We start from the raw sequence: 16564 nt of genomic DNA on the forward strand, positions 1-16564 counted from the left end.
TACATTACCTATGTGTGACTGCATTTATAAATATATTGAAAATACCAAATCTTTACTCTAAACAATGCCTGCATTGTAAAAAAGGCAGAAGTTATCCTATGTGAGTGCAAACCATGACATTCTATTAAGTCACAACTAAGATCACAACATACGTGTAAACACTGAAGTGCCACTGAGAAGGACCCTTAGAAAAGCACCAAGAACAGACAATCATTTTTCACAATGGTGCCAGGAATGTCATCTTTGCTAAAGGGAGGAGTGGGCAGGATGGAACAGTAAAGTGTATCAATTTTCCTGCCACTAATCTAAAATATATAAATTCTGAAAAGAGTATTTATCCATCTTCAGCTTGGCAGGAGAGAAAATTAATTCTTGTAAAAAAAAAATTTTGGCTGAATGCCTGCGTCTTGAACTAAAAATATAAGTGCTGCACATTATGGTCTCTCCTCTCAATAGGGAGACAACTGAGATGGTGCTGTTTTCTCATCTGTCTTCCATTCACTTCCCCTGCTTAGTGAAAGACATCTGTAGCCTTGCGGACTCACTTTAATTGTATTGTTGGAAAGTAAACCTATAAATAACTTTCTCAGATTAGAAGTATGGCAAAAACATGGCAGCACTAAAAAATAACATCTTCATTCAAAACCATCAATACAGAACTGCACTAAAGTAAAGGACCAACTAATCTAGAGCTAACCATAAGAGTCAAAAATAAAACATCTGAGGTTCAAGTGGCATTGAAAGTGTCAGATCTTGAACACTAAGTGTGAGATGCTACAAGAGGTAGTACATTTACACAATGCATTAGGCTGTGAATGTAAATGGATGTCAGCATTTCAACTGTCTTTTAAAGTCCATTAAACTGTCTTAAAATTGCAGCAAATATAAATTCAAAAACCCCACAGCTTTATAAACAAACTCCAGACATGAGAGAAGTATTTTCTCACCAACATACTATTTTCACAGTAAACATGACTGTATGATTTTCTGTGGCTTGCAAGAGGAAACGTGAAATATTTTCCATCAGAGTCCTTAACAGAAAAAAAAGCTCATTAGTAAAACAAAACAAAACAAAACTAAACATAAAAACACAATGAGGAAAAAACATTACTTACATTGTAAACTGAGTAAGTCCATTTTGAGGCTTTGACTGTAATCCACATGAAAATTCCTACAAAAAACCCCTAATTTTTATATGGCACGCTGCAGGAACTATTACTCTTTTATCCAAAATCTTATATTTTACTTATTACCAAGGTCTTATCTCTTATCTGTAGATGGACATAAACTTTCTAAGTTTTAACCAACATTGAGGAAACAGCAAAATCCCAAGATCTTGTTATTAAATACTAATTGTAAAATAAAAACCCTATGGATCTTGAAACAAAGATCTAAAGGCAACAAAACAAATAAACTGAATGTTACTAAGGTAATTACAGGGTGACTGATTAAAAGTGAGTCAACTATAGCTACAGCCCCAATCTTTGTTCCTGTCAGCCTTTTCAAAACTGATACAGGTTGTGTAGAAGCGCATCAGCAATGAAGTAAATAACATGTACAGAAAACAGTAGCAGTTTAAAGATATATCTGGGGAAAAAGAGTAAGACAGAATAATGAAGAGATTAGAGATACAAACAATGTCAATTGTCATGCAAGCAGGTTAATACCTTTCTTCCATGTAACTGGAGGAACAAGTTCATCACAGAAATTCCGCTAAGTGCCAAGAGCTCAGCACAAATAGGAAGTTGCCAACATGAAATACAATTTAAAAGTATTCCTCCTTATTGCTAAAAACTGACCCCAAAAAAAGGTGAACAAACAAACAAAATCAGTTTCACAATCTCTCTGTTTGTTTGACCACCTTCCTGGGTGAAGTACTTTGTCCTAACATCCAATTGGAATGTCTCTTGTTGCAACAGGATTCTACTGCCTATTGTGCTACCACTGTTCATCTCTGAGAAAAATCTAACTTCATCTTCTCTCCAGTCTTTCATTTAGGTGATTGAAGACAGCAACAGGACATTCTCTTTAGGGTGGAAAACTGCGGTTAAATCAGACTTTTTCCCCCATTTCCTACGCCTCAGGACTAACCATTTTGGTGGTCTTCCACTCCAATACTCACTTCAGTACATGCCAATGCCTAAACTCCTTCTTATAAAAGGTGGCCAAATCTGGATGCCAAAGTACAAGCTACTTTAGTATTTCTGCAACATCTTACATTGAAATAAATGAAATGGTTTATTGAAATAAAATGGTTTTCCTAAAACGGTTCAGCCCAGGTCAGCAAAACTTGGAATAAAGCTGTGCCCTACTAAAGTTGTGTTTAGTTCCCAAGACTTCACACAGTCAAAATTTCTCACTTTTAGCTACCCATTCTTAGGAAGACAATTTACAAGGAAATCCCTGGTGTGCAGTCCATCTTACACTGAAAGGTCACAGGAAAAAAGAAGTGATTGATAAGTCAAATCTGAATATTCAGGACTTTCATGAGTAGCACAAAACTAACAGAAGGCTCTAGAACACCCATACTATCCCTCTGGCAAACACGGGATGTAAGAGTAGATTAGACTTTTGACATCCAGCTATTCCCGGTTCCTGAGATTTTTTTATTGGACATGCCGGTGTAAATGTGACTCCTGTGCGTCCTCCAGAATTCAAGCTATATAAAAGTGACAGATTTTTGCTCCTACCCCTTTTAAACTCTTTAATCCTGAAACCAAGCAAAAGCTGATCATTTAGGTCTGTTTCCTGTACATCATTTTAGCAATGTCTAAAGAAGGACAAAGTGTATTCCAAAACTTTGTTAGTGGGAAGATTAACTATTAACAAAGAAGTATCAGTGAATCCTATTCAAAAGAAAACTGCTGCACACCTGGGAGTTCTGTAAAAACTTCAGGATTTTCCTCAAATATCTTTGCAGGGTGTCTTACAAAGTGGTGATTCAGTACAGACATTCTCTTCTTTGCATCCTCAGTTATCTAAAAAAGAGAATACATTATCAAATTTTTATCAATGTGTGTGATTTAAGATCATTACATGATCACAGCTAGCAAAAACCATACAGTTTTGTGGATGAAAGGCAGGAGAGATTGTGAGAAGACATAATACCTTTTCTCTTCTAAATTCAATAACCCAAACAGAAAAGTGCCATCAATAATCAATCACTGCAATACAGAAAGCCTATACATCATAAAGTATAGCTAAAACTTCCAGAAGTTTTATATCCTCACCTACTCTTAATACAAGGAAACCATTCTATTAAACTTTCTTTATAGACACACATGAATTCTTCCTGAAATAACACACTGATGCCAGAGCTTAGGAAAAATTCTGACATTTAGGTTTACTAATCTCGGTTCACAAGTCCAGCTTGCTTTACATCTCTTCTGACTATTTCAAGCATCTAAACAGCTGTAAAGCTACACCAGGATTCGCTTTTGCTTGGGGATGGGATTTGTTCTTTTTTCATTTTTTATGTTTCATTGGTTTGGTTTTGTATATCCCAACAAAGTTTTCCAGGACTAATTTTTCTTTCAAATATTGTGGCCATTACAACTGATTTATGAAAATTTTTAACTTCCAGCACAGTCAGTAAACTAGAGAACAACTGTACCCCCTTTTCCTCTCTCTAAATCACACATTAAAATGAGTACACATGAGAAACTAGAGAAGTCTGCTAAGAACAGCCTCAAAAAGAACACCTGGAGTCCTTCCTCTTTTATATCTGAGGCTCTGCTCTGATGTATTTTCAACCCTTTGGGCCTTAATTCCAATTCATGATAACTGCTGCATGACCTTGTGGAAAGAAAATTGTACAATATGAGATTCTCTCAAAAAGTAAGAGTAGGATATTAATTCAGAAAAGCAATAAATAACAGTAGCTGGAGGTGTACGAATACGCAGGTACTTTACTTGAATTCTGTTTTTGTAAATGGCTTTTGAAAAAAAAACAAACGCCACAAATATATGCTGGTCACTATGATCACCACGTGTGCTTTTTCATCCTTTGTATACTGGTCAGAGGGGGTGACTTGAACACACACTGAGAGGTCACATTCACAGCTACACAGCTAACAAAATTTGTTTATCCTTGTGCAAGGTCAACTGAACCTGCTGCATTGGAAGAAATGTCTGGCCCATACCCCAGCAGCTATAAAGCACAAGAAGTCAATAATGAAAACTGAGTAAACCTCTAATTATTTCTGACACATTGGTCAAACAACAAAGTCACAGAATGTTTCAGTGACTGGGACAAAATGACAAGAATTTTCTCAGCATGCCTTAGAATAATCAAAAAGGAGTTTTCTGTATAATAGGAAGATATTTCTCCTGACTAAGCATTCTGGGATAAAAGAAGAAAGTGTCATGGGTAAAGATACAGGAGATCACATATACAGACCTGCCTTGTGTTTTCATCTATGAGATCAAATAAAGCTCTAATGGTAGCCAGGATCAGTTCTTTGCACCTAGAAGAAAGAAGTAGTAAAATTAAATCTAGAAAGGAAATATCCAGGGTAGTAGAAGTGGTCAGAGGAGACATCACCATAATAATATGCTGAAGTTAAAATATAGTTTAAATTGATAACAGTAGAGAACAGAGATATGCACAGCCAGTCAATTAACCTTTGTTCCATTACTTACCACACTATGGAGAGATGGTCAGTTGAGGCCCAAGCTCTAGGCACAGCTGAGCTCTGTTTGGGGAAAGAAAAAAGTTAATCCTTTGTTAGTATTCAACATTTTCAAATTACAAGCAAGTCTTTCCCCCCTTATTTAAATAGTTGTGCAATTATTAAAAAGAACAGTGTTTATCTCAAGAGTTTCAGGGCCTAGGGTACAACAGAATGACTTCTTCAGTCAAAGATCTTACAAGCGATGAAGCCCTTGTAAAATGACAAATATAAAATACCAAGTTATCTATGTTGGATAGCAGAGACTAATGGTGAAAGGGCAAATTATGGTGTGGAGGAAACTTACCAAAAATTTCTTCAAAGACTGCTTCTTTGACTAATCTTACTATTTTAATAATTGATCCTGGCACACAAGAATAGAAGCATGCCAATAAAAGCTGCTGTAGAAAAATCAAGGACATTCTCGATAAAAAAGAAGCATCAGAACACCACGCAGAAAGAACTGGACAGTCTGAAGCTATTCATTTGTGTAAGTGTATTGCACATATCACATTTTAGGGACTAACAACATCAAAACCACCTCCCACAGATGCAGCTCATCACCTGTCTGCACAGCTTGAAGCTATGAACCACTAATGCATTACAGCTGGGATGACATAAAAAAACCAAACTGAACAACCACAACACAGCCCCCAAAACAAACCAAAGAAGTGGAACTCGTGAAACCTCATGCAACATTCTGGTCACCAGCACTCAAGAGAAATGAAAGTAGAGCAGATGCAGAGAATGGTTACTAGGACAAAGGGAATGCAGAGTTAATCTTCTTAGCCTAGCAGGATCTGAGCTGAGACTATTTATAGACAGCTTTCTGTACAACAGACAGGGAGGTAAACACCAAGGGAATGACAACTATTTCAGATAACATTTCAAGCTGATGTCAAAACAAATGTGTTAAAAGACTGGTTTGCACACTAAATGGAAGTTGGAAATTATAAATTTTCTCCCTATGCTGAGGGAGAACAGGTAGGGAACAGGTTAATGGAGAGGGGATGGAATGACAAACCTGAATACTTTCTGATGTCTCTTGATTAATTTTGAAAAGATAGATGCCTGCAAAAGCAGAAGACTGGACTTGATGATCCTCTAAATCCTTTCTATTCCTAAACTCCTTGAAAAACAATAAATACAAAAAGAAGGCTCCAAGCCAGAGCTCTCTTTCTATAATCAAACAAGCACTCAACTTCTGTGCTGCACATCTGCCAGTCTCTACACACACATCTCTTGCAAAAATGCAGGGAAATAAAACCTGAGTTCTGGAACTGATACAGTGCAAGAAGGATGTAAGAAGAAATGGTACCAAGTGGTAGATTTACACTACATCAACTATTTATGATCTTATACTCACATACTACCTACGTTGTGTTTTCACATGTAGTATTTTCATATTTATTTACACTACGCTGCACATAGAGACTGTAATCAGACACCAAAACATGCATTACACAAACGGCTATCTAACCATGCAAAACCAAAAAAAATAGTTTGCTTTTTTACCACAACAGATAAGGCACTGTCATGTTGACTCAATCTCGGTAGAAAAGCCAGTCCTGAACGAACTTGGTAATCTCTGAATCCTCCCGCCACAGAAAGGGTAGTTAAATTTCTTAAATCTTGGGCCTTTAGCATCCAATGATTGTTTACAGCTGTATAAAAATCTATAAAATATATTAAAATCAATCACAATTTTCCCATAAGCCTATTTCATATACAAAAAAAGCTACATAAACATTTAACTAAAAGTTTCTGAATCCTAAAGGATTCTGAGCTCTGATTAGCACTTTTGATTCATATAAGAGAAGAAAATTATTGTTTTAGCCCCAAGGAGGTAGCAGTTAGGAAAGACAGATACACTTAATACTTTCTACACCAGCTGGGCACATACATCGTTAAATTAGCAAACCACAGATTTGCTGATTTTATCTGAAGGACAGCCATGGTCCAAAAACAGTCAGCAAGGAAGCAGCACTGCATTGAAATCAATTGTAGGAGGGAGAATTAATACAAGCACAATAAATCAAATCCAGCAGCTCAAGATAATCCATTCCTCTTGGGTGTCACAGACAACAATGAAAATGAGTATCTCTTCCCTTTCCCTCACCAATTCCCTCAGTGTCTACATGTAGCAGCACAACTATCACTAAGCACATATTTAATCAATACAGTTTAATCAAATTTAGCTTTTGCAAGAAGTGTATAGTACATCCATAATGATTATTCTTTATTTTTATGCCATAGTTATTTATGTGAGGAGTAAATATGATGTTTTCTGCAAATATATTATATAAAATATATTATTAAATATTCTTATCCCCACCACCTTTGGACGTGAAAAACATTAACTTTACCAACTTCTACCAAAATTATGCTATTTAGACAATTAATTTGATAAAGAAAGCCATTACAGAGCTCAAGTTTTAAAAGAGGGTGAAAAAAAAGGAAAGAAAAAACATCATTCGCTGGGGAGCTTACAAAATTTAGTAACATGACCTGCAACTTATTAAAATCTCAAATTATCGAGAGCTCCAGGCCTTGCACAGAAGCTCAAGTCCACATAATCCATTTTATACAACACTTGACTTTCTCTGAGTATCCTGGTGCTCTCAAACAGCTACCCGAGCAACAGAGGAGCAGATTAATTACAGTAAACAAAGCAGCAGATTTGCAAGAATCTCACCTATAAATGCTTGAGAGGAACAACAAAGAAATGCGGTGTAATCAGATGACCCGCAGTACTCACCGGTGAGATATCGGTCTAAAGGCATTACAGGTGCAACGTGAGGTGTGGCTTGTGTAATCAGGAGCTTGATAAGCTCAGGCTTAAAACTCTTCAGAGTGAGCAACGCTCTGGCAACCAGACCACCCATGGAATGACCTACTATTGCAACGCTGGTCGGTGCAAAGTCTCCTTCCTTAAGCAAAGAGTAATTGGACACATCAGAAGCTAGTCTGACAACGAACTATGGATATTAGTTGAAGATTTTTCCCCCCAAAATTAACTTACAGCCTTTCAAGGATAACATTAACTAGCATCAATTTGACAAGTTTACAAAATGAGTATAAATTTAGTTTCTAGTTCAAAAAATGTGCTTAATATGAAGTTTCCAGCTCAAACGGAAATACTAAGTACCTTGTGTAAACTTAATAAACCTAAACTTATTTTAATCTCTGAGACTCTTAGCAACAGAGAATACCAAAGAACTTTCCAAGAGAAAACTGGATTTGAGGCAATGCTATATTAATATTTTAAAATGCTACAGGAAGTTTACATCTCTACTAGAAAAAAGCATACACCGTGCATGGAGGTATTTATTTAGAAAAACAATACAGAACCAAACCAAAGCTCTGGGATTGTCACAAGCAATAAGAATCTGTTAAGGAGAAGCAAATCTCTGTTGCATCATTATCACTTTCAATTATCTACACACACTATAAAGTCTCCCTCCCTTATTCATCACTCCTCAGTTTTCCAGCAGAAAAGGCACCTAAAATTCCATTCCCAAATGCAAGTACATTACTCAGCATATGTCACTACTTACCCTGTACAACTTAAGAATTACTTTTATGCATTCATGCACAAACTTGGTCTGCCGTTGCAGACTACCACCATACAATGCAACCAACTCCTCATTAAAGTTGACACTGAAGAAGTTAAAATGATACTTGAAGTCAACATCTTCTGCTTTTCTAAGTGCAATGGAGCCAAGAGAACGCACTAGAGAAAGAAACCACATGGATTAGGACAGTCTAATAGTCACTGTTTAGCACAGTCCTTAGTAGCCAAGCACATAAATACAGAATCTATTAAGAAAAACTGTTTTATTAAATCCATTGCTCATCTCAAGCCATTTAATAAAGACATCCAAAAGCAGACAATCTCCTTTGAGCTTACCACTGGCTACAAGGACATTTTATGTCAAATACAAATTTATACAAGGATCAGGGATTATGTTCCTCCACCTAAGGGCTGATTTTCTCATCTCATTTTCACCTTCTTACTGCCATCAGGACAAGAAGGCAAACTGAGCATTCTTGATTTCAACTGCAGAGGCATTCCTCCTGCTAGGCTTTCCTAAAACTCCTTTGAAGACCATCAACTCTACGACAACATTCCCAAATACCACTAAAATATGTAAAGGGGGATTGCAAACCCAAACCCTATGTGACACTTTTCCATCTAAAACCCTGAGGGAGAAAATGTCCAGTTTACAAGGTCTTGCCTCTGACCTGTTCCCCTGTCTAACCCTGGCTGCTATTTAATACAGTCTTTCAAGCACAGAATTGTCCCCAAGTTTCCATGGAGACGTGGCAGGATGGGAACAGTAAGAGTTGAAAATAAAAATGCATAGTAGGGAAAGAATAAAATAAAACAGAAAGTCCCAAAGACAAGTATATAAAATAACTAATGACTGCCAGAAAGGTGTGCCCAAGTCCAGCACACAGGAGCAACATTCTCCTAGAGTACAACAGACTGAGGGAACTGCAGAACCCTCCTTCTCAGAAAAGTCTGCTATAGAAATGAAGTATCAAACAAATTTCAGAGAGGCTCCTGAAATGGGACAGTTATATTTATGAAGTACTTTGCATGTTTAAGTACTCAAACAGATATTATCAGCATGATATTATAAATTATTATAAATTATAAATCTGATTTGTAGTCAATCTCTATCTATAGCTAATAAGCTGTAAGTCCACCTTCAAAATGGTTTGAAAATACCTAAAAAGTATTTAAAAGATCAAGTATCTTATCACAACCTTATATCTCGGAGGTCATGGTAAAAGGAACAAGAATATTGCACAAGAATATCACAAGGCAAATGTGTGACAGATTGCTAAACAAAACCCAGGAACTCAATTCTCCCAATCTCAGGTTCATTCCCAAATCATCTTTTACTCAAAGTCTGAATTTTGTACATTTTACAAAGCTCATTTTAGTGCCCATGAAAGATGATGAATTAACGTTTCCAAAGTGCCAGTAACACATCCAAACCTCCCACAAGGCAGTTGCAGTGAGGTGGGGTCAGCCTCTTCTCGAAAGTATCAAGTGAAAGGACAAGAGCAAATAGCCTCAAGTTGCACCAGGGGAGGTTTAGACTGGATCTTAGGAAAAGTGTCTTCTCCTAAAGGGTGGTCAGGCATTGGAACAGGCTGCCCAGGGCAGTGGTGGAGTCACCATCCCTGGAGGCATTTAAAAGCTGTGCAGATGTGGCCCTTTAGGGACCTGGTTTAGCAGTGGGGGTGGTAGTGCTGGGTTATTGGTTGGACTTGATAATCTGAAAGGCCCTTTCTAACCTAAATGGTTTTATGAAAGTAAGTCCAGCAAAGGCAGCAGAAGCACTTTTGTCTTCATTGCTCAGCAAACATGAATATATTTTAAATCAATATGAAAATTGCAATAGCCACACCTTCTCTGTTTAATTATCTACATTTATCTATAGTATAAAATTGTGTGGACAATAAATTCTGAACAAAATAAGAATTTCCATAAATTCAATACTAAAACAAAAAAACATTCTCAGCCACTGAATAATTTATTTTAACAAAGGTTTTGTATAATGCACATATGACTTATATTTGCCAGTCTCTCTAACTCAGTTTCTCAAAGAACATATATTGAAATATTTACTAATCTTAAGCAACACACTATCATCCACAGCATGTAGTACCTCTACTCACCTAGTTTTTTATTCTTTGGATACCTCCTTCTGAATCCTAATATGCCTTGAAAGTACTGTTCTATTTACTGCCTAGTGATGCGCTGTTGTGATTTTAGAGACAGCATTAATTCACAGATTTGCAATACTTGATGCGCAATTACAAAAGCCCATATGGCATCTCTCATAACCATTATGTCTGTAATCTTCTTTGGATGGTATTGTGCCTGGAAGTCTGTATGGGTTTTCTAAAAGTACGAGTTGGTAAAATATTTTATGTTGTTATAAGCTAAGAGAGTACATTCTCAAAAAAACCCCAAACTCTGTAAAGGTTCTCTGAAATCCGATAATTTAATCATCAAGTTCAGTGCGAAGAGATGAAGTTATCCAGTAAGACATCAGGGTTCAGAGTATGGTGGTTTTCCGCACAGGTGCCCATCCCTTTTGCTAACACAGTGAGAGTGTTACTGTTTCAAAGCACATTTTAGAGAACGAAAATAACAGGCTGACAAACCCAGCCTGGAAGGAATTGCAGATACCAGAGTAAACCCTGAAACACAAAACTTCATGTTCATCAAATGATTAGCTTTGGTAATCACAATGAAAAATAAAAACGCTTTAAAACTATTACTTCCTTTCATTTGGAACCTCGAAGCATAAGAGGGAATAACCTGGGAAACAAAAGCAGGCTGTATGTAAAGTGAGAAGCTGATGTGGAGGAAAAAACACCACTACACAAAGAAGCAGGAAATAATGAAGCTACAGGGCAAGCCACAAGATGCTGCTCATTTCTAAAGCGTGTAATTCCTTCACAGGACAGACGATAGAGGGTTCAGTCTCTTCTATTCCAATTCAGGTCTTGTTTTATTTGGCATAAACTGTACAAAACATCGTTCAAATCAAAACCAACTGGATGTTTGCAAACAAAGGTAGAGGAAGGGTGTGGTGCTGCCATATTACAGCACTATATTGCTTCTAGCTTTCAAAGGTTAAAGCCTCGCTCCAGAGAAATAGTATAGCTGAAATATTTAACTGATTTCAAACAGAAATAATGTATTTTGACTGTCTGAACTTAAACATGGACTAACAAGGATATCTATATCATAATATGATCAATCATTATGACTCTGGATGATATTATTTCAAACAGAAAACTAAATAATGCATAAATGTGAGAGCCTTTTTTGTAACATACCTATAACTTAGCTAAACACTTACCTTGTTTGTAACTGCCAGCATTCCCAGGAAGAAAAAGAACTGGAATTCCTGTCAATAGGAGATTTTTGTTTTCCTCAGCGTAGTTCCCTTCCCCATAGAGATAGAGCTCATAGGCTGGGTATCGTCTGGCTGTTTTCTTGGGTAATTTTATTTTCTGTTGCAAAAGTTAAAAAGAAAACAAATACTTTGTTTACAGTGTTACAAACAAGAAAATAGGGTGGCTATACAGCCATTTAAATGATCTGGCTTCCACTTTATGTGTGGTTTTAAGTCACAGCCTAAAGAATACCAAGTGAAAACTGGGGTTTGCTTTAAAAAACTAATTGAATTATCAAGTATATTGTTCAAGTAGGTATTGCTGTGCAGAATGAGTGGCTGCAGTTACTCAAAACAGGAATTAACTTTAACTAGCTCTGAAACAAACTGCACATTAATAAAGTAAACCCAGCTTATAATACAGGGATGGAAGGGGAAAAAAAAAGTCATGCCAAAGCCCAACCACTCCTGTCTCCAGGACAGGAGAATCTGAGACCAGAAACAGGGGCTTGTGAGTGATCCTCATTATTCCTGCTCCACCGGAATGGTTCTGGAATCCTTTCCAATACAACGTAACTGAGAACAAGGACTTGCTGCTGCACTTGATCTGAAACTAAATCTCGAGAACAGGCTTACACAGGTGACGGTCAGATGAGACCTGTTACATCAGGGTAAATTACAGATAACGTGTGAGTTCTCTTAGATGATTTTTACAGAGGTGTCACCTGCAATGAGTTTAAACAATAGTTGTAACCACCCCAATATAGCTCATCAGAAAAAAACAACCCATACTTCGGTGCTTTTCCTGTTTGTTTCATTTTCAGAGTTGGTTTTGTGGCCTAGTGACAAACCACCTGGTTTTATAACGACTCAGGGTCCAATTTTCATGTCAGTTGTCATGTTAAAAAGGGCCATATTACTTGTATTAAAGCCAAGAAGAATACAGCTAAACCCCTAACCTATCACTTAACTTATTCACAGGATTATGATTTCCAAAGAGAAAAGAACAAAATCTCTTTGAACCTGAGAGCTGGGTCAGGATTAACCTTAGACCATTAAGTCATGACTCTTAAGAGTCATGTGACACTGTTTTAAACCAAACAAGTAGCAAACAACAACACATTTAATTAATTCCTGCATGGAGGAGGTTGGTTGGTTTATAACTCTGAATTTCTAAGATACAGATTTTTAAAATTGTCTCACCCATTGAGAGACAAATAAGACAATAAAAAATAAATGCATTAAGGTGTAATTTAGAATTTAAGGAAAAACTTCTGCAGAATAAGGTCAAAACTGAACTCAGTTTTACATCAGAAATCTTCTCTGAAGTCTTTCTTAATTGTTTTCATGAAATAGAAACGTCTCTATTTCAAATATTTTTTTCTCTCAGCTGCATCTACAATAAAGGTTATTTAGCTTTAATTCCCTACCCACACACTCCTTCCCTTCCCCTTTTCTTCTCTGTCTCTCCTCAGCTAGAGACTATTTTCCTTCTCCCTTAGCATTCAAATTGTTTGACATATTGGTTATTTGCAACCTTTTCTTATGATGTTTGATATATATATATTTAAAATTTATATTCTCTATGTATTATTTATATTTTAATTATATTATTATTAATGAAGTAGAAAGAGTGTGTTTCACTGTGAACAAAATAGGTTAAGCTTCATTCAGGGCTTATGTCTTCAGATCATCCTTTCAATGGCCTTTTCCTTTTCTCCATCATCTTTTGCCTTTGCAACTTCACTGACCTCATTGCCCCATTCTCAATCCTTTGTGCTGCTCCTTTTTCAAAGACTCTCAAAATTATGTAAAAAAAAACTTCATCAGTTTCCATTACTGAACTAAGAGTGCCATCAATATATGCTCATATGCTTTCCTGGCAGATCAAACTAACTGTTCTTCCACAGTATCTTCCTGGTTCATTGTCTTTTCAAAACTTTTACATAACATAAAATTCACAAGCTGTCCTTCTCTGGATCAATGTCAAAAGCAAAAACCCCCACCCCCCATGAGGACTGTACTACCAAAATACTGGGGAGGTTTTTTGGTAGATTACAGTGCTCAAATATTATAAAAAAATGGCAATGCATAACTCCAAAGGAAAACAGACCTTCATGTATCATGAAGTGGATTTAAATTCTGAATTCCCAAGACATGGTTTACATAATCGGTAGTAGCAAGTTACAGTAACTTTTTACAATGTCAATGTAGGTTTCATTTTTTCACCCTGGTTTCCAAAGAAATTAGGTTTATGTGAAAAAGTCCTCATTACTAACTTCTGAACCTCTTACCAAGTACAGGACAGGACAAGCGCACATTAAATTCAAGTACTGCAGCTCTACAACTCATACAAGAAAAGATCGATCAGTGCAAAAAAGAAAATCTAAAGTGATTCCATTACTGAGCATTAGGCTGACTGTGAGCTAACCCACACTGACAGACACAAAAGTAATGAAACTTCTTCTTTAAGTGTCCAAGTAGTTCTTCACGTTTTGTAATGTGATATCAATCCGGAAGCAAGGACAGGTACCTCTTACCTGAAACTCCCACCCTGCGATTTCCTGCCAAAGCCAGCACTATAAAGTCATGAAAAATCAAAGCATACAACCCCTCCAACAGCAAAGAGGTATTTGAAATGTATAATGCCTACCCAAACCCCAAGGTACTGTTTTCTACACAGTGAAAGCGATTACTCAGGAAACAGAAATTCCGGGAGACAATACAGCCAGCAGTGACTTGCATCACCTGCATGGAGCTACCACAACAGCCGCCTAAAAATGCTCAGTTTAAGCCCTGACATAATGAGTAAACACAAAAGATGTGTGGTGGCTGACAAGAATTTCAGACAACTGCCAATTACACGACACAGATTTTGCTCGTAACTTTCTGTTGTTTGGCTCCAGATTGAAGCTGAAGTGGGTTTTGGCTGCTAGGAGATCTGAAAGCTTGCCGCGCAATATTTAAGTATTCATAACTGCTTAAACAAATTTGTCCTACAGCATTGACAAAAACAACCCTTGTAGGTATACAAAGTTTCTCTTTTGTAGGCTAACATGACTGTGTCGAGGTTAGCAAATGAAGGTTAACAGATCCAATTAACTTTCTGCTTCATTGACAATTAGGTACTAAAGCTTTGCTTTTAGATCTTCTTTACCATGCAAGCCCGCTTGCAACCTACTTCGGAATGGAATAGTATTTAGAATACTTCATATTTTTTTCCCAACATAGATCTTAGATAATGTTAAATGAATATTTAGAAGTCAACAAATTTTAATAAGAGAGAAAATGCGGTAGTAAGAACTATTAGTAGAAAGAGAAACTGTTTTCTAACAACTGCATGCAGTATTAGCAGCGAACCTACAGACACATATTTACATCCTCCCACTGCTAAGTCAGAATACCATGTCTGGAAAACAGACATGTTCCGGCAGCAGTTCCCTCTCTCAAACTGGTCCCAGGTTTTCAGACTCCTACAAGCCTCTGTTAGCAAACGAAGAGGGACCTCAGACACATTTACAACTTACTTCTCCCATACACAGCAGGACATTCCACCTCTGAAGCGCTCACAGAGAGAACTTCGTTCTACTGTTCACTGCCTTGAGAAATACACTCCTATTCAAACTTCCGTTTTGTGCTTTATTGACACATTAATTGCTTCACACCACAAAGTCAGGAAGAGGGCCAAGAAGTGCAAGGCTCAGCCTCCTGGGCACTGGCAGTGCTGTGAGTGCTGTCAGAGGAGCTGGCCCAGCCCCTTCCTTTGCCAGCGCTGGGATGAGCTTCTGACGGGATTTACCGCGGCTACAGGTAACTACAGGCATTAGCAGGTTAGAACGCGGGAAGGTTTTGTACCAGCGGCAGTACCGAACACCCCGCTGGTTACAGGTGGGCAGCTCTTCCCACCGGCACCTCCCGAGGGGCACCGCCACGCCAGGCGGGCACAGCAGCGCCTGCTGCCCGCACACGGACCCCTCGCCAGCCCGCACTGCCCCTGCCCCATTTAGCGCTCGCCGCCCCGCAGGGGCCGCCTCGGCTCGCCAGGGAAGCGCCGAGCTGGGGCAGGTCTCCCTTCCCGCGGGGAGCGCGGCAGGGCTGGGATTGGGGCTCCGGCTCCTCCCGGCTCCGGCCGCGGCGGGGCGGGCGGCGACGCCCCGGGCGCGGCGGGTCCCACCTGTTACACGCCGCCGCACTCACCAGGTACTCGGGGTACTCGTACATGTAGGTCATGCTGCATCGGTTCTCCTCGTAGACGAACAGCACGTCCCGCACCCCCAGCAGCACCAGCGCCGCCAGCGCCCCGTAGAAGAGCGCTGCCAGCGCGGGCAGCCGGCGGCCCGCCCGCCCCATGGCGCCCCGCGGAGCGGAGCGCTGCTCCCCGCGGGCTGCCCGCGCACAGGCACGGCGGGGCGGGGCGGGGCGGGAGCGCCGCCGCCCGGGAGGCGGAGCGGGCGGGCGGGGTCCCCACAACCTGCCCGGCGCCGGGGGCGGCCGCCATGTTGGGGAGGTCGGGCGGGCGCTGGGCTGAGGGGCCCGCCCGCCATGTCGCGGCTCGCGGGGGAGGCGTGTCCGCCATGATGGGGAGGGCGGGTCAGCGCTGCGGCGGCGCCGCCTCGGCGTGTCCGGCCGTCTGCGGCCGGGAGGGCAGTCCTGCCCCTGTCCCGCCTCAGCTCAGCTGGCCGAAAGTAAGCCCTCGTACCCCCGGGGCAAGTTCTCCTACGGACCCTGCCCTGGTGAGAGTACGAAACACCCCAGTTCAGTAATAAACGTCCATAAAAGCTCCGGCACTCACCACGTAAAAGGAGGGGTAGATGGTGGTTGGTGGTGCTGGTTTTTGTTTGTGTACATTTAACACCTCAGTATCTATCCTTCACTACCTTTAGGCACTCTGCTGTATTTTATTCCCTGTGGAACTGCTGCCCCAGCTCGCTGCAGGGCACCCCCAGGACTGCTGGTGTTGCTCACCAG

At 39.5% G+C, this 16564-nt stretch overlaps 1 protein-coding gene across 2 annotated transcripts in view; it reads right to left on the reverse strand.

Moving 5' to 3' along the window:
- PGAP1 (post-GPI attachment to proteins inositol deacylase 1) overlaps nt 1-15946 on the reverse strand; it is a 39257-nt gene extending 23311 nt beyond the window's left edge. Inside the window, exons 1-10 of one of the 2 annotated variants that reach the window (XM_050339784.1) lie at nt 15794-15946; nt 11561-11714; nt 8228-8403; nt 7429-7600; nt 6186-6346; nt 4642-4694; nt 4400-4466; nt 2873-2978; nt 1116-1171; nt 948-1031 (exon numbers count right to left, since the gene is read on the reverse strand). In XM_050339784.1, coding sequence (XP_050195741.1) covers nt 948-1031; nt 1116-1171; nt 2873-2978; nt 4400-4466; nt 4642-4694; nt 6186-6346; nt 7429-7600; nt 8228-8403; nt 11561-11714; nt 15794-15946 — 1182 coding nt within the window. Of the gene's footprint in view, nt 1-947; nt 1032-1115; nt 1172-2872; nt 2979-4399; nt 4467-4641; nt 4695-6185; nt 6347-7428; nt 7601-8227; nt 8404-11560; nt 11715-15793 lie in introns of those variants that run through there. The other variant, XM_050339785.1, reaches the window with a different exon arrangement.
- Between the last annotated feature and the right edge of the window lie 618 nt (nt 15947-16564).

This window comes from Myiozetetes cayanensis, unplaced genomic scaffold, assembly GCF_022539395.1.
Source record: "Myiozetetes cayanensis isolate MyiCay16 unplaced genomic scaffold, myiCay2020 scf9, whole genome shotgun sequence".
Lineage (NCBI taxonomy): Eukaryota > Metazoa > Chordata > Aves > Passeriformes > Tyrannidae > Myiozetetes > Myiozetetes cayanensis.